The 24,886-nt window shown below is 39.1% G+C and overlaps 14 protein-coding genes across 14 annotated transcripts, besides 1 other annotated feature; 6 read left to right on the forward strand and 8 right to left on the reverse strand. All coding sequences in view use genetic code 12, as the record gives it.

Moving 5' to 3' along the window:
• Positions 1-175: 175 nt before the first annotated feature.
• Positions 176-1,066, forward strand: CPAR2_104060 (putative amidotransferase; the record flags this gene model as incomplete). Its single annotated transcript, XM_036812441.1, has 1 exon — positions 176-1,066. The coding sequence occupies one exon, from the start codon at positions 176-178 to the stop codon at positions 1,064-1,066; it is 891 nt and encodes a 296-aa protein (XP_036663549.1).
• A 141-nt stretch (positions 1,067-1,207) lies between these two features.
• CPAR2_104070 (uncharacterized protein) lies at positions 1,208-4,282 on the reverse strand (the record flags this gene model as incomplete). Its single annotated transcript, XM_036812442.1, has 1 exon — positions 1,208-4,282. The coding sequence occupies one exon, from the start codon at positions 4,280-4,282 to the stop codon at positions 1,208-1,210; it is 3,075 nt and encodes a 1,024-aa protein (XP_036663550.1).
• Positions 4,283-4,582: 300 nt separating this feature from the next.
• On the reverse strand, positions 4,583-4,981 carry CPAR2_104080 (uncharacterized protein; the record flags this gene model as incomplete). The annotated part of the gene is made up of 1 exon (XM_036812443.1): positions 4,583-4,981. The coding sequence occupies one exon, from the start codon at positions 4,979-4,981 to the stop codon at positions 4,583-4,585; it is 399 nt and encodes a 132-aa protein (XP_036663551.1).
• Positions 4,982-5,400: 419 nt separating this feature from the next.
• On the forward strand, positions 5,401-6,364 carry CPAR2_104090 (U1 snRNP complex subunit; the record flags this gene model as incomplete). Its single annotated transcript, XM_036812445.1, has 2 exons — positions 5,401-5,403; positions 5,459-6,364. The coding sequence occupies 2 exons, from the start codon at positions 5,401-5,403 to the stop codon at positions 6,362-6,364; spliced, it is 909 nt and encodes a 302-aa protein (XP_036663552.1).
• A 280-nt stretch (positions 6,365-6,644) lies between these two features.
• Positions 6,645-7,721, forward strand: CPAR2_104100 (uncharacterized protein; the record flags this gene model as incomplete). Its single annotated transcript, XM_036812446.1, has 1 exon — positions 6,645-7,721. One exon carries the CDS (start codon positions 6,645-6,647, stop codon positions 7,719-7,721), a length of 1,077 nt encoding a protein of 358 aa, XP_036663553.1.
• A 1-nt stretch (position 7,722) lies between these two features.
• On the reverse strand, positions 7,723-8,469 carry CPAR2_104110 (uncharacterized protein; the record flags this gene model as incomplete). Its single annotated transcript, XM_036812447.1, has 2 exons — positions 7,723-8,371; positions 8,420-8,469. 2 exons carry the CDS (start codon positions 8,467-8,469, stop codon positions 7,723-7,725), a joined length of 699 nt encoding a protein of 232 aa, XP_036663554.1.
• A 96-nt stretch (positions 8,470-8,565) lies between these two features.
• On the forward strand, positions 8,566-9,795 carry CPAR2_104120 (uncharacterized protein; the record flags this gene model as incomplete). Its single annotated transcript, XM_036812448.1, has 1 exon — positions 8,566-9,795. The coding sequence occupies one exon, from the start codon at positions 8,566-8,568 to the stop codon at positions 9,793-9,795; it is 1,230 nt and encodes a 409-aa protein (XP_036663555.1).
• Positions 9,796-9,831: 36 nt separating this feature from the next.
• On the reverse strand, positions 9,832-10,550 carry ATP4 (F1F0 ATP synthase subunit 4; the record flags this gene model as incomplete). The annotated part of the gene is made up of 2 exons (XM_036812449.1): positions 9,832-10,465; positions 10,531-10,550. 2 exons carry the CDS (start codon positions 10,548-10,550, stop codon positions 9,832-9,834), a joined length of 654 nt encoding a protein of 217 aa, XP_036663556.1.
• A 317-nt stretch (positions 10,551-10,867) lies between these two features.
• Positions 10,868-11,197, reverse strand: CPAR2_104135 (uncharacterized protein; the record flags this gene model as incomplete). Its single annotated transcript, XM_036812450.1, has 1 exon — positions 10,868-11,197. One exon carries the CDS (start codon positions 11,195-11,197, stop codon positions 10,868-10,870), a length of 330 nt encoding a protein of 109 aa, XP_036663557.1.
• Positions 11,198-11,354: 157 nt separating this feature from the next.
• Positions 11,355-14,784, forward strand: CPAR2_104140 (uncharacterized protein; the record flags this gene model as incomplete). Its single annotated transcript, XM_036812451.1, has 2 exons — positions 11,355-11,409; positions 11,459-14,784. The coding sequence occupies 2 exons, from the start codon at positions 11,355-11,357 to the stop codon at positions 14,782-14,784; spliced, it is 3,381 nt and encodes a 1,126-aa protein (XP_036663558.1).
• Positions 14,785-14,815: 31 nt separating this feature from the next.
• Positions 14,816-15,724, reverse strand: CPAR2_104150 (uncharacterized protein; the record flags this gene model as incomplete). Its single annotated transcript, XM_036812452.1, has 1 exon — positions 14,816-15,724. One exon carries the CDS (start codon positions 15,722-15,724, stop codon positions 14,816-14,818), a length of 909 nt encoding a protein of 302 aa, XP_036663559.1.
• A 231-nt stretch (positions 15,725-15,955) lies between these two features.
• Positions 15,956-16,047, reverse strand: a tRNA (tRNA-Met).
• Positions 16,048-16,948: 901 nt separating this feature from the next.
• On the reverse strand, positions 16,949-17,707 carry CPAR2_104160 (uncharacterized protein; the record flags this gene model as incomplete). Its single annotated transcript, XM_036812453.1, has 1 exon — positions 16,949-17,707. One exon carries the CDS (start codon positions 17,705-17,707, stop codon positions 16,949-16,951), a length of 759 nt encoding a protein of 252 aa, XP_036663560.1.
• Positions 17,708-18,026: 319 nt separating this feature from the next.
• On the reverse strand, positions 18,027-18,944 carry CPAR2_104170 (uncharacterized protein; the record flags this gene model as incomplete). The annotated part of the gene is made up of 1 exon (XM_036812454.1): positions 18,027-18,944. The coding sequence occupies one exon, from the start codon at positions 18,942-18,944 to the stop codon at positions 18,027-18,029; it is 918 nt and encodes a 305-aa protein (XP_036663561.1).
• A 245-nt stretch (positions 18,945-19,189) lies between these two features.
• Positions 19,190-22,267, forward strand: CPAR2_104180 (uncharacterized protein; the record flags this gene model as incomplete). The annotated part of the gene is made up of 1 exon (XM_036812456.1): positions 19,190-22,267. The coding sequence occupies one exon, from the start codon at positions 19,190-19,192 to the stop codon at positions 22,265-22,267; it is 3,078 nt and encodes a 1,025-aa protein (XP_036663562.1).
• Positions 22,268-24,886: the final 2,619 nt, after the last annotated feature.

Genomic DNA, 24,886 nt, shown 5'->3' on the forward strand with positions numbered 1-24,886 from the left:
CCCACTATTTACGTTATTCAAAACGCCTACTTTCCCCACTGCTAAGTAGATTATAATAAGCGCTGGATTTTTTTTGTTCTTTTTGGCCAAAATTACCTCATTACTAATCTCCCAATTCAAAAGATAACGCTAAAGCTTCCTTTTTGAAGCTCAATTCATCCCAACATCATTACTTATGATCCTTCCACCCCCACACATTGCCGTCCTTGTATTAGATACTCCAATTCAAGGGATTACCGAAAAATATGGAGACTTTGGTGACAACACAATTGATTTAATCAAAAACACGGGCACAACATCGTTCAATTTTGTAAAGTACCAATTGAATACCGAGGACCCAGAGCAGCTAGAAAAAGTTTATGAGGAGTTATACTCGGCAGTCCACAACCACTTGATAGAAGGATTTGCCCTAACTGGTTCACGTAGCGATGCTTTCAGTACCCTTCCGTGGTTGGTTAAATTCAAATCGGTTTTGAAAAATACCATTCTAAAACTTGACAAGCCAGTTGTTGGCTTGTGTTTTGGTCACCAAGTAATTGCATCGGTTTTGGGCTGCAAGGTTGATCGAAGCAATGATGGATGGGAAGTTGGCATCACCACGATATCCATCAATGATGATATTTATAAACTAAAGGATTCACCATTCACTGAACTTAGTCAAACGGAGAATATAGATGATGCTGGGCAAGACTATGATGCCGCTGTATTGTTTGATCACTTGAACTTGGTTGAATCGCATCGAGATGTTGTGTTGGGAGGACTACCTACAGATTTTATTAATTTTGGCTCAACCAGTAAATGCTCTATTCAAGGAATGGTGAGCATAGACAATGGCGATGGCAACAAAAGAAACTGCAGAGTCATTACCTTTCAGGGGCATCCAGAATTTACAACCGATTTGGCTTTGGATTTATTGAAATACAAATTTGATGCTGGCTTGTTGAATGAAAAGGAGTACGAAAAAGCAAAGTACCACACTTCAAGTTTAAACAACCAAGGTAACTTGATAGGGAAAGTCATCAACAAGTTTCTTTTCAATGAGGCACACACAAAAGAAGAAGCGTGATTAGCAGTGTACAACCGAGCACTGGTGCATAGTTTTTGTACACACTACACATACCTCTTAAACATAGATAAAATAAGTGTATACCGAATTTGGCATTAATAAAAAAAACAAGAATTCGGGTTTTGTATGTTTCTATATAATCTAGTGGTCCTCCAAAAACCTCTCATTCGGAGAAACAATTGTAAAACCATTTAATTTCCCCCTTGATCCAAATCTGTTGAACCCAAAAGATGGGCCACTGGACGAGCTTGGTTGGGCATCCCTATTGGTGAGTCTGTCATTGACACCTTTCAAGTTTTGACATTTCAGTTCCAATGCCTTGATCTTGTCATTGAGAAGCTTTGTATCCTGGTTATTTTGAGAGGTAAGTTTTCCTATAACCTCCCTCAATTCATCTCGTTGACTCTCTAGTATTTTGATTTCCTCCTTCTGGGCATAATTCTGATTCATTAAATCCTCATTTTCGGCTTCAAGAATTTGTATCTTTTCAATTAAATTGCTATCCATGGCATTGATGTCAACTTGGCCTTGTGACTCCAATTCAGATATCCTATTCTGAAGTTGATTAACGAGATCATTTTTAGATACCAATTGATTGTAAATCTCCGTTTTTTCATATTCCAACTTCAACGGACTTGGAGATTGACCTAGTTCTTGAAGCAATGCATGCTCTTCGCTAATAAACCTGAGTCTCTTTTCTTTGTTTAGCTTTTCTTGCAAGTCTGCGATAACTTGGGTTTTGTCTATTATGACAGATTCCAAATTCTCTGGCTCTCCACCAGGTGAGTGAGAGTAAACCGTCTGGTTTTTGAGTCTTGTTTCCAACGCCAACTCTCGTTTAATGGAAGAAGCTAGCTCCCTTGTTATTAACTCTAATTCATTGAGCAATTCCGTATTACAATTCATGATGTGCAACTCCTCCTTACTAAACGGCAAAGGCTTGCTAGAAATCGATCGTTCAGCAACTGATGAGCCTATTGTGTTGGAGGATGGCGTTCTCTGGTGAGACTTAATCTCTCTGTCAGGTTCGATAGTGCTTGACCTTTTTGACCTCGATAATCGCTTCAAAAAATTCTTTCCCGAAAAAGAAGATCTTTTCTCCTTTTTGGTTGATGAGCTTGATTGTGAAGCTGACGAAAATGTACGAGGGATTGAGTTCAGCGATACGCTGCCTGATTTATTAATCGACGGTTGCTCAAAATCATCATCAAATGGTTTCAGTTTGCTTTGTCCTTGAGGTTGTTCTCTATTATCTGGTACTGGACTATATCTTCTTCTGTTTTCGATTTCAGACACATCCTGGATAGGTTCAGTAATGTTGGAGTAATTGTCAAATTTACCATCATAGTGACCATCTACCAAATGTGAAACTTGGGATGTTGGAGCAGTCGGTGGGGTAGTTGCACCATCCTCCTGTCTATTTGTTCCATGAAATTCACTCTCACTATCAAAGTTTTTGCCCTTTGGTGAATTGCTGGCCTCGTAAAACGAACTGGGGGATTCAGTTCTTGTTTGAACTAGATGCGGACTAAAGGATTGTGTATTTTCTGAAGAAGCTGACCTAAAGTTGCTGAAAACTGTATTGGCCACAATGCTGTGAAGTGATGGATGGTCCAGCGGCTTTCTGAGATCCAGCGGTTTTCTGAAGTCCAGTGTGGTTGAATGGGAATCTGACAAGTGCACAACACTATTGTTACCGGACGCCGAATCCTTTTCTACAGTGGTGACATCAGCATGTAATGCCTTCTCTCCAGGAGGGGTCTCAGAGCTGACTTCTGAATCTTTGGATGCAAACGGCTTCAAATTATCTTGCAGAGAAGTTGACTGCGGTTCTTTACCTTCGTATACTTTGTTGTGCTCGCCGTCATTGAATAGGTTCAACTTACGTACCCTCATGGAATTGTTCTTTTTCAAGGTCGATTTTCGTGACAACCCGACTCCCCTGCTCTCCTCTTCCCCGAACTTGTATATCACATCTTCCTCGTCAGCAGGATTCAGATTGTCTTCCTCTTCTTCAAGGACCTCGCCAAGTGCTTCAGATGAGTTCTGTTGGGTAGAGATGTGGCCACTCGAATTAAACGTGGCTTGCCCTTGTTGGGTATTTAGGTAATGCACATTGCCATTTGAGGGCTGTTGATCAGTAGGGTTAATTTGTGTCGGAGGATGTTGCTGCGACTGTTGAAGATATGGTTGGCTCTGTTGTTGTCTTTGTTGTGCTTGTGGCATGTATCGTGCATTCTGGTCAATGTAGGGCCTTGGTTGCAGTTCGTTGGGAACATAGTTCTGCTCCATTTGATTGCTTGCATCTGAATTACCATACCTACCAGCCGGTTGATATTGTCCATCGCTTCTCATGCCTTGCTCTAGAAAAAGCTGGGATTGCGATTGTGGGAGCATTTGATTTCTAAATGGGGCAGTTTGTGGCATTTGCTGTTGAGGATTCGATGTAACCAAATTTCTACTTCTAAGAGGCTGGCCTTGAAATCCTTGGGGTGTGCCCATTAAAGGTCTCGATCCTCCCAATGACTTGGTTCTAGGGTAATTTTGGCCATAACCTGGCATTCCGCCGCCCATTAATGACATTGAGCGAGCCCCTTGGTCGACTTGTTGTGGATACTGAACTGGATATTGCTGCTGCTGCCTCATTGCAAATTGTTGCTGTGGCATCATAGGATTACCTCTTTGCGATGTCATCGACATGGAACGAGGGTCAGCCGCCCCCATTTGCTGCTGCTGCTGCTGCTGTTGTTGTTGTTTTTGTTGTTGTTGAGTAAACTGATATCGCTGGTCGGGCATCATTGTATAGCTCGTAGCCATAGAGTTTGTTCTCATACCATCATACATTGGATTGAACCCCGCAGCCATGGAATTGGCACGAGGGCCCTCTTGCATTGGATTACCTCCAGCTGCCAATGAATTGGCTCTTGCACCACTAAGTAGAGCCATCTTTTTCTGTTGATTCATATGTTTCCTGTATTGGACATTGTTAAGCTTGCCATTAGGGTTTATTGGGGCCTGCCTTCCAAAAGTCCCCAAAGTAGGAATGATAGGGGCCGTGTCCAAATTGCTATTAGAATTGTATATTCCTCCTTCATTTCGTATATGTTTTATATCATCAAACGATAGATTTGCGCTGCCTGTTAAGTCACCAATATCAGCACCTGCATCGTCATTGAACTCCTCGACCTTGTGATGTATGTTTTTCAAGAATGACATGGTTTAGTGAGTGAGATGAACCTGTGGGCTATTAAGGTGGGCTATACTTTTAGGTTTATGAAAATACCAGAATCTAACACACCCAGAAGAAAAAAGGAAAAATATGTTTTGGTGAGGATGGAGAGTCTATATGCAGTATTAAAACACCTCCGTCGGCTCAACATTGGGACAAAAGTCGGACTTAATTTCTAAACAAGAGGTTGCTTATAAAACAAGAGTAAAAGAAGCGGGTGTGGAGAGTAACATGAAACAGCAGCACCTAGTATAATAAATAATCTTGCATTTTGGCAACTATGTAGTCTAGTTGCTATTCTCTTGAATTAGAGCGACAATAGGGTAACGCATCTTGAAAAAGACTATCCAATCGTCAACAATCTTCAACTGCTTTTCTGTCAAGTCTGACAAGTCCCAAGTGTCAGGAAGTCGTCCATCTTCTTCTTTCAACTGCAACTTGTTTAAACCCAAGAGTCTCCCGACATCTTTCCCAACCAATTTGTTGTAAGCCTTGCCGGGTCCATAACTTTTTGTGTTTGCTGTAACGTCGTATACGTAGCCCTTGATGGCTACATATAGTTTGGCGTCATCGGTTCCATTGAATTTCAGAAGCTGTTTTCTGGATAAAATGGGTAGTGAGTCAAGGTCAATTTTCTCATTATCAAGAAAGATCTCAGTAGGCTCTTTGTTCTTATCTCCAAACATGATGCTTTTACTGCTTTCGGTTTGTTTCTTTGAATGTCGTTGTTGGCCACGCCCGTATTAAAGATTTGGATACACGATTGATTTGATGAAGCTTTTTTGTCAGGATTGAAAGTGGGGAGGGGGAGGACATGAAGAGTTTACGAAGGTAGCGCTTGCTTGGTTATTCAAGGATTTACCCAAGACATGAAGTGAACGCAAGTTTACAAGGTTGTAGAACTAGTAAGTCACTATTAAAGCAATACAATGCAAGTACTATTTACATATATTGCTTGGTAAATAGAATGAGAAAAGTTTGGAATCCTTTTACTGTTCGAAGTAATCAGGCTTTAACTGTTCACACAAAAATATCACTTTCACAGATGAGAAAACTGACAAATTTGTAACCACCTTTTTACACCAATAAGACGAAATACTATGATATGGTAAGTATATTGCAACTGTTACGAAAAGAACATCCATTTACTAACTATGTCCTAGACTGATGACTCTCTGAAATACCCACCTGACATTCAAAAATTGTTTCAACCGAAGCCACCTATAGTACACATTCCACCAACAGATTATCCACCCGAAAAACGCTCGACATTATCCATATCCCCAGTATCTAATTACAAAAGCTTTATTAAAAAGTACGTGGATAATGAATTACCCCAACGAGAGTCTCGTGTTCAAAAAACAGCAATGTCAAAGCACAGGCAAAAGCTTCTATTGGCCAACGATAGAAGGAAAAAGCAAAGTGATTCCTTCAATCGTCAAATGCGAGATTGGAATGATCCCGAATTGCTTGCCAAGAATGAAAATGAAGTCATGAAGGATCCTTACAAAACTGTATTCATAGCGCGGTTAGACTATACTTTGACAGAACTCGATATATCGCAATATTTTCGAAAATATGGTGTTATTGATTCGATTCTGATAATTCGCGACCATAATGGGAGAAGCAGAGGGTACGGCTTCATTGTTTTTGAGCGAGAAGCTGATGCACAAGCATGCATTTCCGAGTTGTCTCGAACTGGAGTGAAAATGAAAGAGAGAACCATTTTGGTAGATGTCGAAAGAAGCAGAGTATGGCGAAATTGGAAGCCAAGAAGATTGGGTGGTGGGTTAGGTGGTAGGGACTACGTTAAGGAGGGGAGAGTAGCCTCTGCTGCCGCAAGTGGAAGGCGAATACACATTGCTAATAGCTCGACGCTGCATTATAAATCAGATAACTCCCATAAGCTGGGCTCTCATCCTCATTATAACGTTACCACCCACACTCGTCCAATAGCGATGCCACCGCCAGCAAAATACGAGCCCATCAGTGCGCCAAAACCATATAGTTACACTTCTGGTCAAACCTCATCAGGAAGGTCCATTAGAAGCATTAGAGGAGGGGAATAAAAACTTTGGGTTTTTTTTGGAATTGTTTATGTGTAGATCTTTCAAGGTAAATGTATCGTGCTTAGTTTAATAGTTGAATACGGTGGCACCGAAATTTCATGATTATATAATGCGATCCAATTGCCGTTTCTCTTGGGGAGGTCTACGTCGCATACAGTTCGGCATTCCAAATCGCGCTTGCTCCAGCGAAAACATCAATGCAACTTAAATCTTTTTCTTTTTTCGATTTCTTTGCTTCTATAAACAAACTCGTCTTTATCAACCATCCATACATCACAACATGCCAGGGGAGAGTCCAGCAAAGAGAAAGATTGAAACTGAAGAATCTTCCAGTCTAAAACGCACGAAGCTGATTGGGCATGAGGATCTCAAAACGACAATTATTAACGAAGTCAAAGAGGTCTTTGAAGATCGCATTGCTCGATTGGAATCACGAGTCAAGTTTTTGGAGGATGAATTGGATTTGAAGGATAATGACTCTAGCACTGCCGATCTGGGAAATTCTAACGAAGCTGAATTCACGTACACTGAAGATGATAACAAATCTGCCAAAAAGAACTCGCCTCCCCCACTACCCCCTAGAGCTACATTCGGAGAAACGCCTTTTCGATTCAGCTCTACCAATGGTAATAGCGGAACTAGTGACACCAAGATCGAAGCTAACTCCGTTAAATCCAGCGCGAAACCCGTATTCGGGGCCACCACATCATTCGGAAACATGAACAAAAAGCAAAATTTGGGCATTCAAAATTCTGCGAAAACGATTACGCCGGCAGCAGCAACATCATCATTCGGCACTTTTGGGTCGAAGTCACGTTTTGGGAATGCGTTTCAAGAATCATTGAAACAAAAGTCGTTTTTGGATAATTCCAATAATGCTCCTGATGATGATGGTGGTCCTAGAGCAGATAGCAAGGACGAATCACAAACAAGCACTACAACTCAACAGTTTAAACAAGTTGATTTGAACCCTGTTGAGCAGACCACAGGCGAGGAAGACGAAACTTCGTTATTCAACTGCAACGCGAAGTTATTTGAGCTACAGTTTGCAAACATGGCAGAAGGCTGGAAAGAAAGAGGTGCGGGTCCATTGCATTTGAACCAATCAGTTCACGACCCAAGCCAAGTTAGGATAGTTATGAGATCTCATGGATTGTTGAAGGTGATTTTGAACTACAAAATACTAAAAACAACCGAAGTTCTAGAGGGCTTAGAAGCAAGCTTGGCCCCAGGGAAATATCTTCGATTCAATTCAGTTTCAGAAGGGAAGCCAATACAGTACTTGTTGAAATTTGCTAGCCAACAAGTAAGGGACGATTTGATCAAGAATATCGATGAATTAAAGTCAAAGATGTAGCTTACTTAATAAACGCGATGCTTACAACGGTTGAACCATTTATACCACCGAATTGGAAACTCGGGTACGTAATCTGATCCCATTTTCTCAATTCGGTACCAGATGTGATCACTTTGACAAGCTCTTCTTCCGTGAAATTACAGGAAGTGATTAGAAGGACAGAGCCTCTTTTCATCATCTTTGAGACTTGGCTTGCGTATATGTCCATTCCTCTCTTTCCATTGATGAGATTTTGATTTAAAGCAATTGCATCTAAAGTGCCTTTGTCCAATAGTACGTCGAAGTTATTGTCTAGAAGTGGTGTATTGCCCAATAAGTCAACTTGATCAAACTTGAATGAAGTTGTTGGGAACTTCTTCTCTGCGATGTCTTTGGCAAATCTAATCGATTCTGCTGAATAATCTATTCCATGAAAAGTAAATGATTTGTTGAAATCTTTCAACTCTTGCAGCAATTTGAAAAGTAGATGTCCATTCCCTGTTCCCAAATCAAGGAACAGAGTGGCGTCCCCTAACTCACCGTCCTCTAGTTTTTCTGCTACAAATTGTATCATTTTGGACTCTGCATCAGAGTCATCGAACCAACATTCACCAGTGTCATCACTGTTGCTTTGAAAATTTTCCAATTCCTTTTTATAGAATTCGTTCCAGCTATGAAAGTTAGTAGTTATCCCGAAGTCATTGACTTATTCAACATACTACTCCTGAGTACCTAACTTCGACGAGTTCAATTTAATCTCTTCTGTCATCTGCAATTGCAATGAGGGAAAAATCATCAACACATATTTTTGCATTGCGCGTCTTGTTTTTAAAATTATTCAACAACGCATATTTCCAAATCAACAATGACCGAAGAAGCGGAGCAGACAGACAGGTTACAAGAGGCGTCTACATCATCATTGATAGGGGAAGACACCGAGAACAATTACCGTATATGGAAGAAGAATGCACCATACGTTTATGACTACTTGTCAACCACTTCGCTACTATGGCCATCTTTAACGGTGCAATTCTTTCCCGATATCACGCATTCTGAAGGCGAAGTTGCTGACGACTACATTCTTCAAAGGCTACTTCATGGAACTTTCACATTGGGTCAGTCGGCTGTCGATTCGATATCGATTTTACAAGTTCCCACATACACAGGTCTCAATAAACATATACAAATTGACAAACTAGATTACAATCAAGAGAAAGAAGAGTTCGAAGTGAACGCTCCCTCGCTTCCTAAACAGAAAGTTTTGCAAAAGATCAACCAATTTGGCGATGTAAACAAGTTAAGTTACATGCCCCAAAACCCCAATGTTATCGCCAGTGCCAATAATTTTGGGGATATGTTAATATTTGAAAGGACCAAGCACAAAAGTTTCCAAAAACTGATTATAGACGATATTGAAGCAAACAAACCACAGCTTAAATTGACTGCAAAGGCAGAGGTTTTTGCTATGGACTGGAATAAGAATCGAGAAGGGTACTTGATTTCGGGTGATATAAAGGGAAACATTAGTTTATATGACTTGAGAGATTATTCGAAATCCCAAGGTTTGAGCAATTCAAAGTCATGGAAGAGCAGCAGCGATGTCAATGATATTGAATGGTTCCCTACTCACGATTCATTGTTTGGATTCGTTGAGGAATCAGGAGATATGTCCATTCGCGATATAAGAGGAGATATCATACACAAACAGCTCCCTTCTCCGATCAATTCAATAGCAATGAGCCCTCACATATCGACAATATTTGCAACAGGAGATTCAAAGGGATTAATCAATGTTTGGGATTTGCGTAATCTTGATGAGCCCGTGAAAAATTTCACACCTCATTCAAAGTCAATAACCCAATTGAAATGGAACCCCAAACACACTCAGGTACTCGCGTCCTCGTCAACAGACTGCCTGGTAAAACTCCACAATGTTTCCAAAGAGGAGCCCACGGTATTTCAACATCTCGGTCATATGTTGGGTGTTAATGATTTTGATTGGTCCTACGCTGATGAGTGGATGATTGCTAGTGTAGCGGATGACAACTCTCTACACATATGGAAACCGACGCAACTGGTTCAAGATACGATCTAATTCAATACTTTCTCTTTTTTTGTTTAAATGTATAAACTATTTAGATTTGTTGAACAATTTTTCAACATCAGCAACAGCCTCCGCCAAAACCTTTTCTTGGAACTTTGGATTTTCAATTTCCTTATTGACTTTTTCGATGACCGAGTTGGCCAATTGTTCTTGTTCAATTTGCCTTTGTTGTTGTTCGAATCTAACCCATGAATCCAATACGTTTCTAGCTTCTGATGCTACTTCCAATTTTTGTTTCAATACAAATGACTCGGCTTCATATTTGGCTGTTTCCTTAGACAAGTTGAACAAATCTTTGGTTTGTGAAACAACGTCTTTCAATTCACCAACAGATTGAATTCTGTTTTCAACGGCTTGGATATGTTTGTTTCTGGCTCCATTTAACAAGTCGTTGACCTTTTTGATTTCTCCGTCAGCCCATTCAGTGTACAATGGGGCAATAAATTTAACAACCATGGCTGAAAAGATTGTGAATGTCAATACCAAGATAGATTCATCGTGTATGATAATCAAACCATTAGACAATCCATAGATAGCTGCAGCTGCAGAAGTGGCTAAAATACCAGTTTTTGACAACAAATTGGTACCTGGTAATGCGTCAACAATGGATTGAGCTTTTTGTTTTGGGTCTGCTGGAGTTGAAAGGTATCTCAAACCAATTCTGGATATATATAGTTAGTAAATGCAAGTCCTAAAAGATTGAAATCACCAAAAGAAAGAACATACGGAGCTTGACGAAATGCCATTCCCATTGAAGGGCGGACAGTTCTCAATGCAAGTCTGTTGATCATCGACATTTTGAATATGTATCTGTAATAAACCTGAAAACTTTTGCTCTGTCGAACTACAAGTTCGGTTTTTCTTTTTTTTTTTCCAACACTTTCTCACTGTTTAGGAAGAAAGTGCGTGTAGTCGAAAATCCGAGACGAGAAAGTTATTTGATTGGAAGATGGTAGACTTCCTTATTGGGTAATTTACAACATGAAGCAGGTATTGCATCTTAGCTTAATCAATTCAACCAGCTCATCAGAACATCAATTATAATGTCAAAGACTACACACAACTACTCAACCTTTTCCCGTATTATTCTATCAAGAACCTCACTTGTTCTTAGGTTTGCTTCCTGGTAGTATCTAGCTAGGTCATCTTTTATGTCTTTGGTGAGTGAATTTTTCTCTGATTCTAGTGGAACTACCGGAAATTGTATTAGCAAAGATGGTGTAGTCTCTTCCGGTCGAATTATTGATTCACAAGAGGTATTTTTCAATGTATCTGATTCAGTGTACAATGTGATCTGGTCACTGGTTTTTTGTGAGTAATTGGCAGCTTCACCCTTTTTGGATCTATTCTTTCTGAGAGAGACCAATCTTTCCTTTCGATCCATCTCCGTCATGGATTCAGCTCCCTTCTTGAAAGTGGAAGAAAAGGGTACGGTGGGTTAGTTCAGTTGCCATCATCTCTTCTTTGTTTTGTCGCAAAAACTCAACTCACGCACTAAAAAAAACTTGCCTGATTGAGTTCACAGACTTTCCAATTGCAACCAAATCAACATGTCGTTCTTGAACAATTTGAACGCATTTCTTGATTCAGAGGATAGTAATGAAGGTAATTAAAACGTAAAAGATAATGGTGCTATGAATCCCATACTAATTAGCTTTCGATTTTGTGAATGAGCCTGCGGCTAGATATGATACCGTGTTTGTCCCTTCATCATCACCCCCTCCTCAGGATGCAAAGAGAATCCATTTGGTACCCCAAGATTCGAGTCTGTTCAAATACAATGGAGATGTCAATGTTGATATATTTCCTGCTCCATCACTGTCAATCAATAAAAGTAACGATTGGGTCAATGGCAATCATGACTATTCACGTGTCTCCAACTCGCGTTTAAGTTCGGGATTCTCGCCAGGGGTGGCTAGGTTACTGGTTAGTGCTTTGCCGCAGCAGCAGCGTTGCGTATTTCCGTTTCACGAATTTAACGAAATGCAATCCAAATGTTTCAAAATTGTGTATGGGACTGCGAATAATTGCGTGCTTAGTTCTCCCACTGGCTCAGGTAAAACGGTTGTGTTTGAATTGGCAATTTTGCGTGCCAATGAAACATTGTACGATTTCAAGGTACTTTATCTAGCTCCAACAAAAGCATTGTGCAGCGAACGAAAAGACGACTGGTCTAAGAAATTTGCCCCCCTCGGTATAACAGTGGGTATGTTGACTGGTGACACATCGTATAAGGAGGCAGAGAGTGTGCGTAACTCAAATATCATTATTTCTACTCCGGAAAAGTGGGACATGATCACTAGGAAATGGAACGACTACAAAAAATTGTTTAGCTTGATTAAGTTACTTCTCGTTGATGAAGTACATGTACTCAAAGAGCCACGGGGTGCTACTTTAGAAGTAGTGATAACACGAATGAAGAGAATATGCGTCGGTTTAAGGATTTTGGCTATATCTGCAACTGTCGCAAATGCTCACGACATTTCGACATGGCTCGATGCCGAGACTTTAACATTCGGAGAAGAATATCGTGCTGTCAAGTTGCAAAAAATTGTCTATGGTTACAGGCCGAGTAATGAAAATGATTTTTCGTTTGATAATCAATTGAACTCAAAGTTGGTTGAAATTATAAGTAAGCACTCGTTGGGGAAGCCAGTTTTGATATTTTGTGCAACAAGAAATAGTTGTCAATTCACCGCGAAGTTTCTAGCAGAAAAGGTGATTGCTAAGGGTTCAATTTTAAAGTTGAAAGATAGAGAGTTGGCTAATTTGGTCAAAACTGGTGTTGGTTATCACCACGCTGGGTTGATCTATGCTGATCGTAAACAAATTGAAACTGCTTTTTTGAGTGGCGATTTGAAATATCTATGTTGTACATCGACGCTTGCAGTCGGAATAAATCTACCTGCATACTTGGTTGTTGTAAAAGGAACAAAATGTTGGTGTGAGAGTACGTTTCAGGAGTATTCAGAAACTGACATCTTGCAAATGATCGGGAGAGCGGGGAGACCTCAATTTGAAGAAGAGGGAGTAGCGATCATTATGACGACTAGCAAGTTAAAATCAAAATATGAAAGGATAATTATGGGCACTGAAAAAATCGAAAGCTCTTTGCACATGAACTTTCCCGAAAACCTTTTGGCAGAAATTGCCGTTGGTAATATTAACTCAATTGATGATGCTCTCAGCTGGTTGAAAACCACTTACTTTTATGTTCGCTTCCTAATTAACCCCCTGTATTATGATATTCCAAAACCAACGACCACGGAAGAAAACTTACTTAAGTTTTGTATGAACAAAACAGAGGAGTTGAATCAAGAGGATCTTATTCGTGATTTCAAATGTACCAAGTTTGGACTTTCCATGACCATGCATTACATCAAACTCGATACTATGAAAGCTATCTTGCATGCAAATGAAAAGCTCACTATTTTCGAAGTGTTTGAAATTTTTGCCCAAGCTACTGAGTTTTGTGATGTCAAGATTAAACATCAGGAAAAAAGGTTGTACAAAGAGTTGAACAAATCTCCCTTGATGCGATATCCATCAGAGTCGAAGGTGACTACTATTATCCAGTATGAACTAGGTGGGCTAGAATTCCCAAATTATAATGGTGCTCAAAAGTTGCAATCAAGCTTCTTGGGTGACAAATTTTTTGTGTTTAAACACGTTTCACGGATACTCAAGGCAATGATGGATGTTTTCGTTGAGAAAAAAGATGCAAAGTCATTGATAAACCTGGGGTACGTAATGCGTTCTATTACTGCAAAGGGGTGGGAAGGCTCCCCCAATGAGCTTAAACAACTAGATACAATTGGTATCCAAAGCATCAAAAAATTGATAAACCATAATGTACTCACATTGATGGATGCTAAGGCATTGTCACAGACTCAACTTGAGCTGTTTTTAGGTCTCAAAGTTGGAGCTGGTGCAAAGTTGAAAAGGGTATTGTCTTTAATACCTAAAATTGATGTTGAAGCGCATTTGATTGGATCAGAAGTGCAAATAAATATAAGAATTGAGCCTATCACGAAAAATTTCAAAAACGAAACTTTGTATTTGCAAGTGATAAGTTCGAGTGGTGGTAAACTTGTTGACTTTAGAAGAACTGTTTTGAAAAACTATGTCGATGGTGGATTTTCAATTACATATGGTGGTCAACCCGTTGAAGTTGAGGCCAGTATTATGTGCGGAGTTCTTGGAAAAGCTAATGCTGGAGGAGTTAAAGAGCCCGTTTTGGACATAGATCCCAATTTTGAGTTCTCGTCATCATCTACGTCTTTGAGCGATATATTTGCTATCGGAAAGGATAAAGCGAATCCTGATCAGATCAAAAAAGTAGGTGGAGCAAAAACTGATGATAACGAGGTAGAGAATTCGGGCACTTCTTGGCTGCCCAGCTCATCCAGTAAAGCCGTTGCCGTGAATCCTAAAAAAGATGTAAATCAAAGTCGTTCCAAAAAGAGAGTGAAAAGGAAAAGATCAATCTTCGATGTGCATTCCGGTGATTCTGATGATGCAGAAGCAAACAATGTTTTGGAAAGGAAAAAGATAAAATACAGCTTGCAAGAGATGCCGGAGTTGACCAATTGTCCGTCGCCTGAAAGAGTTGAGTCGAAGAAAGAGAATATTGCCATGCTTCATCCTGAAATGAAAGCAGAAATTAAAATGAGTGAAATAAGGGGCCAGAAAGGAGTGGTTGTTGCGGAATGTGACGTCAAGAAACTTGCTGCAAAATACAACTTCTCTAATTTGCCGGAAGACTCAAAAGAGGTTGCAGAGCGTGATCTTGAGGATCCTCCAAGGGATGAGCACGATCCTATGAAAGAGCCAATCTCACTTGACAAACCACGTTTTAGTACCATTTCCACTGATTCAATTGTGCAGTTTTGTAAAAGTGACTCCCAAAGCAGTGAAGTCAATGAGAACGTCTTAAAAGAGTTTCAAGGGCTCTTTGGGAGTGACGTTCTTGTTGAGTGAAAGGTTGTTGTAATCTAGATTTTGGTATTCTCTATGTGTTACCTAAATATTTCAAAGCTATTTCCTCTACAAATTCATCACTGATTGCCATATGCGCCGCCTCTATGAAATGAAAATCAATTTTACCCAACTCGTGAAGACGTTTGATCCCAATGTAATCTTCAACATACAAATTGGTTTTATCGAATGGTATGGTTTGTTTCCAATTGGTATCAATGTCACAAAACATTGCACTTTCTTTGGGAACGACGGTGGTATCTTCAGTGAAAGTGACCAATGCCAACTTGTTAAGCTTGGTCAAATTCGTAAAATATGATGCATTTTTCTCATTTCTTTCATTATTTATATCGGCCAAGTAGAATGAATGCTTCAAATACTTTTCATATTCAAAGGGGTCTCTAAAATATTGAGCAGGTAGTACTTTCCTCTGTACATTATCATTCCACACTTGTTTCTTCAAAAGCTCGTTTCTTCTTTTACAAATCCAATCTCTTGGATCTTTACATAATGGCATTTCCATTACACCCATATGCGGGCTGCCAAAAGTAATCAAGTTATGAAATGACAAATGTGGACATCTTTCAATCAAACCACGCAATAAAACACCTCCTTGTGAAAATCCTATTGCATCAATACCTTCGGCACTTGCCAATTGTTTAATACTCTTTAACTGATCGCATACTTGATCCACCTGTTTGTTTGCGTCTCCAAATAACAGCTTCTGTTGATCTCCTGAAGGATCCTCGTCTATGTATATTGAATGGAAAAAGATGCCTGGATATAAGCCACTAATTAAATCATTGACACTATGAATTCCAGACCCGTTATAATTGTCACCAAGACCATGCCAAAGCACCACTGGTCGATATATTTCAGGCGGTGGGATATTATTGAAACCAGTCAAGAACACTTGAAAGTTGAAAAGTGATGATATATGCATTGATCTGGGGTAAGTGTGTCCTGTTATGATTGGAGTTGCGATTCTCACAAAGTTAAAAAAAAAAAAAAAAAAAATCAATCAAAGCCACAGTTCGTATTACAGGACCACAAAATTGAACAAGTCCGTATGTTTCTTTTTATTGGTGACTTACTGCACATTATCATCTAATCGATAAGCTCTTTCTTCACATCCATTCATCTTCCGTGAGCATTAGGAAATTGCAAAAAGAAATGCTTCTAGTGAGGTTCGAACTCACGATCTTCTGATGACTCATGTCGTTAGCAATATGAGACAAATGTTCTAACCAACTAAACTACAGAAGCTTGTCACCACTATGCTAAAAGGTGAATTTGAGGATGAGTTGGGAATATGGACTTTCTTGTTACATGATCTTGATTACGTGTTTCTTGAGATTAAATTTAAAGCATTGATACTTGGTCAAATTTAGCCAACCCCCTATCACGGCGGTTCAGCAACTCCCATAGTCGCCCACTAGTTGATCAGACGATAGAATTTACAACAAGCAAATAAACACCTGATGTTCAGCAATGGAACTCCGTTATTACTAAAAGGAGCTAAAAGGTAAAGTAGGAAGGATTGTTAGTGTTTATCATCCAGACTAATGAAGCTCTATAGAGTTACCGATTATGGATTACTAACTAGAGTAGGAAATAACGAACGAACGTCTGTATATACCAGCTAGCAGTTTATCCTAAAGAAGGAATTGGAGATTGGGTTTGGTTGGCTTTTCACTGGAGTGACAAGAAAGACCGGAATTGTGCTCTTTGATTTACTTAAGGGATATCTAAATACAAAAAGGATTTGGAATTTCTCTTGGAATGCAACTGAGAATTGTGTAGTCTTTAGTTTTAGATAAGTTTAGCTAGATACCTACAATACACCTTCAGTCGGTAGGACCTAATTGTTGTATTACTCAAACACGATTTAAAAGTTTCCTCTGCATTAACAGTTAGCATCACCACTTACCGTAGATAATTATTTGTCACCTTACACTCACTCATTTGGGTATACAACAAGTTGGTTGTTTTTAAAAACAATATACGGCAAAAATTTTTATCACGTTTTTGCATTATACATACCCTTCACAAGCGATCTGAACATGATACAGAGGCTCAAATGTGGCGCTTACATGTCAGCAGTGAATTGGCGAGCTAGGCTTGCGTAGGAATCAACCCATGTAGAGATTGCAACACTATACCCTGTTTACATTGTATCTCTGAGCCTTTGGGTCAACCGAGTTGTCTCTAATTGAGCTTTGACCATTTGGTCAATGCTCATTTCCTTTAGTTTCCTGCTCATAATTAACACGTCATCCGTTATTTCCCAATTGAGCGATTCTTGACCTGCAAAGACCGCGGCAACGTCCTCAATTCCAAACATGCCCCTTATGGATGATATGGGTATCCTGTTGATCCCAGAGCTTTCAAAGAGATGCTTCAATGCCACAAATGTATTCTGATTCTTGATATTCGTCTTGATTTCATTGGAAATTCGATTTGGAATTCTCTTATCGTTGCACAAATCCTCTATGTTCTTTGCCAACAATGCATAAAGCGACTGTTCCTCCACAAATTCCTCATCTATATTAATGTTATTGTATACCTGACCAAATAATTTGGCTTGCGTTTTTACAGCTTCGGTTGGATTTTCAGTGAGGATATTAACCAAGTTGAAAAAGGTATACTTGTAGTAGGAAAGCAATGTTTCCAAAGATAATTGTTTCGTATTTCCTGGCCCTAGTGGCTTCTCTGCTTGATACAAATCGAGTGCTGGGATTAGTAATTGTGACCTCTTTACCGTGTACAAGGACTTACTGAATTGGGCTAGCAAAACAATATTTGATTCGTCTTTAGTTTCGAGAAGTTTGTCTCTAATCATCAAGATTAGTTCTTCATTGGGGTTGGATTCATCCTGCTCTACTTGATTGAGCATATCGAGAATAGCATCATGTGGTAATGACATGGTGATATTTGTTGAGTAGTATGTATGTGTTATCGGATACAAAGTTTTCTCTGGTGCGCTGAAAGCCTATTTTCATTATTTTAAGGAAAGTCATGTTTGGAGATAAAATCTCATACAAAGTGGAAAGTGTGTATTCGCCACAATGCATCGCTAAAGTTAGCAATTGGGCTCAATTGTAGATGGTAGGAGCTCTCCATGAATTGCTGGTATTCACTTTTACAATGGTCCAGTGGTTCGGAGAAAAATTTATTAAGTATGTTTGCACTGTAAATCCGAGGCAAGTCATTCTATTTCTATAAAACTTGTTTCCTTTAATCTTCTATCTAGTGGGGAATGGCAATTTCACATGACACCTCGAAACAATCTCCAAATAATCAGGCTCACTCTCAGCAGTTATATACCCATGTCTAATTAAAAAATCGACAATCACTAATCCACAATTTGGCTTAAAAGCTCGGTTTTCCACATGTTTCAATACTTCATCTATATCCATGAGTTTGAAATCTTCAGCTTCGCCATCTTGTGGGCTGATCAAATGAGCTTCGTCTTCTTTGATGATTATATCACAGATATATTCCACTTCGGGTTCTGCTCGTCCGTCATCGGTCAAGTAGATGTAAGTAAGAACACCAGTGTTTTTAATATTCTTTCGAACAAAGTCTTCCTCAAGACCTGCTTCTTCAAAGCATTCTTTTATAATTGTTGTTTCCAATCCATGAGGGTATCCTATACCACCGGCAACTGTATTGTCCAACATACCAGGGAAGGTTGATTTATTTTTGGATCTTCTGGGGATGTATAGTTTCAATTTACCATTTGAAGATAGTTCAGGTGGCACATATCCGTTTATATGAACACCGTATGTCACTACTCCAAAAAGTACAGAAAATGCTCTTTCCATATATGCGTATGGGGTCTTTGAAGGATTGTAAACAACATACAATTCATTTCTCCATCCTTTATTGAGAATCTCATCCAATTCGGGTAAAACTCTCCACCGATTGGCAACCTCAGCAAACATTTCGTTTCTTTTTTTAAGTGTGTCGAATTGGGAGTCGATTGCAATTGTTTTGGTTTCATGATTAGTGACGAACGTTGGTTCTGATTGAAGTAATTCGACAACGTTGGGATCAATGTATCCAAGCGCAGTACGGCCCTCATGGTCTAAAAAAGTATAAAACGCATCTGTTTTCTTGAATGAGTCAACTTCTTCAATCACACTCAAAAACGACGACATCGTACTTGCAAAGTGGTACAACTCAGCTGTTTGGGTAAGGGTCCAATTTTTGGTGAGGCCTTTCGAGAAAGAAAAAAAGAAAAAGATAATTTAATTTAATTTAATTTTCCCTTTGTGTATGCATATCGGGCTAATCTTGAGTCATCTTCAGTTAATGAGTATGTAGAAAAAAAGAATTAATCAAGCATTTACAGTTCAAGGCAAGGAAATATTACCATCTATCAATAACTTGCCACCCCCAAGTGATGCTGGGATCATCAAAGTCTCTCGTACGAGCATTGGAAGCTGTGTTTGCCAACAAGGGGCTGCCCAAATCAGTAGATACCGACTTAACTACCACGATTGAGGAGTACCTCGCCAAACACAATAACTACACTGCAATAAAGCAAAGTAGTTACAATATACACGAGGAGCTTTACCGACTATATAATGGACACATCAAGTCATCACATAAGTTGGATTTGGAAAACAAATTTCTCACTGTATTGACTAAAGTGTGTGATGTGTTTGGTGAAAATGAACTCCACTTATGGATTCTGACATATTTGAAGTCAGCAATTGATAGCGCTGGTTATGATTTGGCGTTTGTGGAAAACTCGAGAACATTTATTGACAAGGTGTTGGTGAGTTATTCAGAAACGAAATGTGAAATTCTTACCAATTTGCATGCAAGAGCTTCATCTTCATTAGCGCAACAGCTACTAGATATTTACATGAGAGAAGATACTTTGATAGCTACAATGAAGTTGAATGTCACAGACGAGCAAAGAGAAAGTCAAGCATATCATGAAAGAATACGATTTATTCGGTCCAATTGTACAAAATTGTTGCTAGAGTATGGGCTAAAACACACTGATTCGTATTGCCATTTGCTAAACAAGTACATTCAACACGTCAAGTTTCGGCATGAAGCGATTGTATTACTAGGGTACTTGGTTGGTGCAGATGTCAAAAGCGGTGCCCGTATTGTTGACAGTGACCTCTTCAAAAGTTTGCTCAAATGTCTCCTCTATGACTTGGACCCTGCAATAGTGCATTGCGCATTGAATGACTTATTCATTTTGATACCAAAATCCGCTGATAATTTGGGCAACTATTTGTCGGATATTTTGTTGGTGTATGTGCGGATACTAACTTGGAACCAAATAACGGTACCGAGGAACATTAATACCTTCGCATCCGAGTCAAGTTTAGATCTCCGATCCTGGAAAATTGCGTTGCCCTATGCAATGGAGTCAGGTAATGACGTAAGGTTCAATTTTCAATACTTGTGCACCTTTATTTATGGGTTGTTTTATTTCAATTTTGGCGCCTTTATTCGGGATCCTCTCGATTACTTAGCTAAACACGTACCATCAGATTTTTCATCAGAACGGTTAAAACAATGGAGCTTAGAGGTGCCTGATAAGACATCTCCGATTTTGAGAGCAGCGACAATCACAAAGCAGATACTAGGGGGGTTTCTTGTTCATCCCAAGTACTGCATGGAAAATGATGAAGTAAAAGAATTGAAAAGTTCAACCAGTTGGCTACCTGACACAGCTTCTCTGGAAGAAATTGCTGTGGCGTGTTTAAGCTTGAATCCAGGTATATTCATAAAGGAAAACGAGGCAACTACGCCCGTTCAAAGCTCTTATGCTGCCTCGATTGGAGGAGGTACACTATCTCAATCATCTTCGTTGGCTGGTCCAATGTATTTTCAAGCAAATGGCCCAACAAAGCAAATTATGAAGTCGAGTGCCTTACAAGATAGAAAAGTGTCAATTGTTCCAACACATTTAGTTTTGGACAACAACGAAACTCAAGGGACAGAAGAGGTGAAGTTTAAAGAATTTGGGTTCACTAATCGTGACCTGCTGCAGGTCTTTGATACATCTGGGATCACCTGTCCATCCTCACCTAAACAAGATCAACGTGATCTCGTCAGCGATTTGTTATACGACCATGAACGACTTTTCACCACAGTGAAACATGACAAATTATACCATCACAACAACTTTACAGGCAGAACTGGTTCCATTGATCCCATAACTTCTGTCGCTGATCATACCAATGAAAAATTGAAACAAGAAACTCGATTAGGTCGCCCAATGTCTTTATCAGCGACAAATTTGGAACCCCCAAGCGTGTTTGAATATGGTAATACATTGCCCAAGAGTGTTGCTGCTGCTGGAGCAAAAGATGATGCAAGTACATTGCATAACCCGAGCAATGATCCTTCTCAAACCAGCTTAAATAAATTGAATGGCGATGGATCAATTATTGACTTTTATCAACGAGAATTACTTTTGTTCAAAAATGAATTGGAATTTTCCAGTTATTTGAAACATTTGAACAAATTTCATTACTTGAAGATGAAAGAGGGAAGGAATCAAGGAGAAGATACTCTGTATGATGATTTGATATCACGTGATGAGGCAGATGAATTTACCAAGGTAATGAACGCTATCAAGCAGGAAAGGAGTGAGAAGCAATGTGAGTTTGATTGTCAATTTGATTTGCTAACTACTAAAATTGAACAACTCGAGTCTGTAAAACGCGAGCTCAATGAAAAGCTATTGGAACTACAACAATCAACAAAGACTAATCACAAGGAATATGATGAGTTGGTCAAGATCGTAATTCCAAACAAGGATTATGAGATTGAGCAATTAAAGTTGAAGCTAAAATTGACTGAACTAGCTGGGCAAGAACTCAAAGAAAATCAATCTCAGCAGCCAATTATCCCTGATCTTACTGAAGATACTACAATTCAAAAATCTTTGGAAGATCAAATTTACAATATCAAGGTGGAGAATCAAATACTAACCCAACAATTGGCCCAATTAACCCAAGAAAACAAAGATTTGCAACTTCGATATAATTCAACGATGTCACAATACGAAACCAAATTGGCAAAAACTAAACTTTCACTTTCAGAAACATTGACATCGTTAACTTCACCGTACGACAAGAAAATCACTGAATTACAAGCTGTCATTCACAAGTATCAAGCTCTATTGGAAGAGCGAACGCGCAATCAAATGGCATCAACATCATCATCATTATCATTATCAACAACAAGTGGAAGTGTGCCCATCCCCATAATACAGAGACAAAATAGTTCAAGTAGTTCTGGTAACTACTCATTTGGTCAGGATTCTAATCACAATATGAACACTATACCATCACGTTCAGTGGCACCAATACAACATATGGTTAGAAATGGTAGTAAGAACAGCGCCAAGAGTAGTAAAGGATTGGGTAGTATTAGTGATGGTGATGGTTTACCATTGATGAAAGGTCGTGGGGGGTTACAAAAGAAAACGAGAAAGTTCATGTAAGGAGTAACGGGGGCATAAGATAAGGTGGGAAACGTACACTGTTCATGGTTACTCCTTTTTGAATTGTTCTAGACCCACTAAGGTATTTTCTTTTTGGATGCAAAATTACTTTATTATATTTAGCGGCAATTAGCCGCGTGGACTTCTTTTTTGAAAAATTATTTCTTTTTCCTTAGTTCATTGTGTGTTGTTTTTCTTTCTTTTTGCTTTGAATTATTAAAAAGAGAAAAGCGCCTTTTCTTTTATTTTTTTGGTTTTCAAGTAGGTAGCATTAAGCGAAGATTCTCTACTATTAATTTTTTCGCAGCCGATCACAATGGTGTGTATTCGTTGTCAAACGTAAATTTTAAAGGAATAGTCACGATCATCTACGGAAGACAGTATTGATGGGTAAGCTCTGAACAACGACCAATTAAGCGTGTAGTTTTGGTTTCTAAGCTTGGGTCAGGTATCAATTGCCAGACGTCGCAGCTTGTCAAGAACGAAACCAACCGAAGACGAAGCCAGTGACAAAACTCTCGAATTCCTGCTAGCTTAAGACAAGAGCAAGTTTGTATGGATGTTTATTGAAGAGAAGTTGGTGATAAATGAACGATAATAATACCAACCTAACTCATGTAAAGGGGGTGGCCCTTTGTTGTTGTTGATAAATGAAGCCTTTCTAGAGGGAAAGTGATGATTTTGTATAGAGCAATTCGGTAAAGCAGGTATCAACCTACAGAGATGTACACAAACAAAAATAGTATGTTCTACCAGTTGACAATCAGGGCACGTCATGATCAAAAACATGGGCTACTTCCTAAAAGAATAGTTAGCGGTTAAGACATTGAATAAAGTGTGTCATTCACACCGGGGGAATTATTTTGGTTTTGTGTTAATGTTCGGTATAATTTGAATGTCTAGAATGCCACACCCCAGAATTGAAGAAATCATTTTTCATCTTTTCTTTTTCTTTTGTTACATTTTTCAAAATTGTGGCTGAAAATTCCGTAACAACAGGGAAATATCTAATGTAAGTTGACGGAATTATTAGCGTAAATGGTTTCCCATCAATGAAAAGAGAAAGGTCATTTAGTAAAACATTATTGAGTTTAGTATATGTTTTCGTTTATAGAAAAAGTTATAAAAGGAATGACTAAAGTTGAAATTGTTCGGAGTTCAATCTCCGGAGTATGTTTGTTTTTATTTTTTTTTTTGTCGGTGTGCTTTTCTTCTTTTTCAAATTGGCAAATTTGCATAGACGGCGTTAAATGGTTATTCGCTTGATGCCCCACAAAGGAATGGACATTGTCAATGCCATTTCTTTTGTTATAAAGCGTCCATCCACAGTGTTTACCCTTTTTTTTCATTTTAGTGAAAGACAAATAAAGCCAGCTCAGCAGTGTGGCATTTATTGTAAGGGCACCCTCAACTCCGAAGCTCCGGAACAAATACCAAGAAATTATTAGGACGAAATATCTGCAACATCAAAAACATTAGAGAAACAATACCATGCAAAGACTAAATTGCCAGTTTTGCTATAAGAAGATGTTGAGTTTGAGTTTGGATTTTTGGGATGTAGGAAAGCCAACCCCCACCAACCACCACCTTTACTCTTCTTTCTGTATCTCTTTTTCACTCCATACCCCTCCTCTTACATTTAGCTTGGCTAAAAGGCATTTTCTATGTAAACCAAAATTCACAAAAATGCAACAACGACAACAACAATGATGATGAACCAAAGCTTTTAAACAAAAGCAGTGCTTTGTTTGGCATGTTGCAGAATTGAAAAAAAAAAACATAGTGCAGCTATTCTTTTTTTTTGGATCTTTGCGTGACAATTTGTCTCTCCACAATTCGTCATTTGAAACTCTATACGCCGTTCTTTGAGTTCAGCCATAGAGAGAAAAATACAATTATTTGATTACGGCCGTAGCTAAAGCTTTGTAGCCACAGTTTTTTTAAGTAGCTGTGTTCTTAGTCTGTAGGGGCCATTTGGCACCAATAACAAAAAGCGAGAAAAGTAAATGCTCGCTTGACGATACCCGAATTGGTTTCAATGCACAATGACCAAAACTCATACATTGCAAACACAGATTCAGACACAGAACAAAAGAAAGTACAGACAGACAAATGGACAGACAGAAAAAAAAATCAAAAATCTCCGAAGGTCAAACCAATTACTTTGCAACCAAATGAAAGTAGCACACACACATACACACACACCAATCTACAAGCCAGTCGTTTTGCTCCTAGCATACCTCGACAATAAGCAGCAGAGCCACCACTACTAAGGTTATTTGCCACTACATGACTTTACATATTGACACATTGACTGTGCGCTGGCAGCAGACCACATTTTGAGTGATTCCATACATACAGACACTTGCAGGCTATTTGCCAACCCTTGTTACAAAACCATAAACTCAATCTCGCTTCTTGACAGTGTGGCTACATCATCTACCATAAGGTTTTCAATACTTGATTATCTCGGTGGTTCTGGGTAGCCTATGAACACATATGGTGACATCGACTCTTTTACAACCAAATACCTACTACTCCCCACTCACAGAGCATTTTTGACACACGAAACTTGAAAGAGAAGAGGGAAAAAAAAAAGAAATTGAAGAAACTTTATTG

Source organism: Candida parapsilosis, contig 005569 (genome assembly GCF_000182765.1).
Source record: "Candida parapsilosis strain CDC317 annotated contig 005569".
NCBI classification, from domain to species: domain Eukaryota; kingdom Fungi; phylum Ascomycota; class Pichiomycetes; order Serinales; family Debaryomycetaceae; genus Lodderomyces; species Lodderomyces parapsilosis.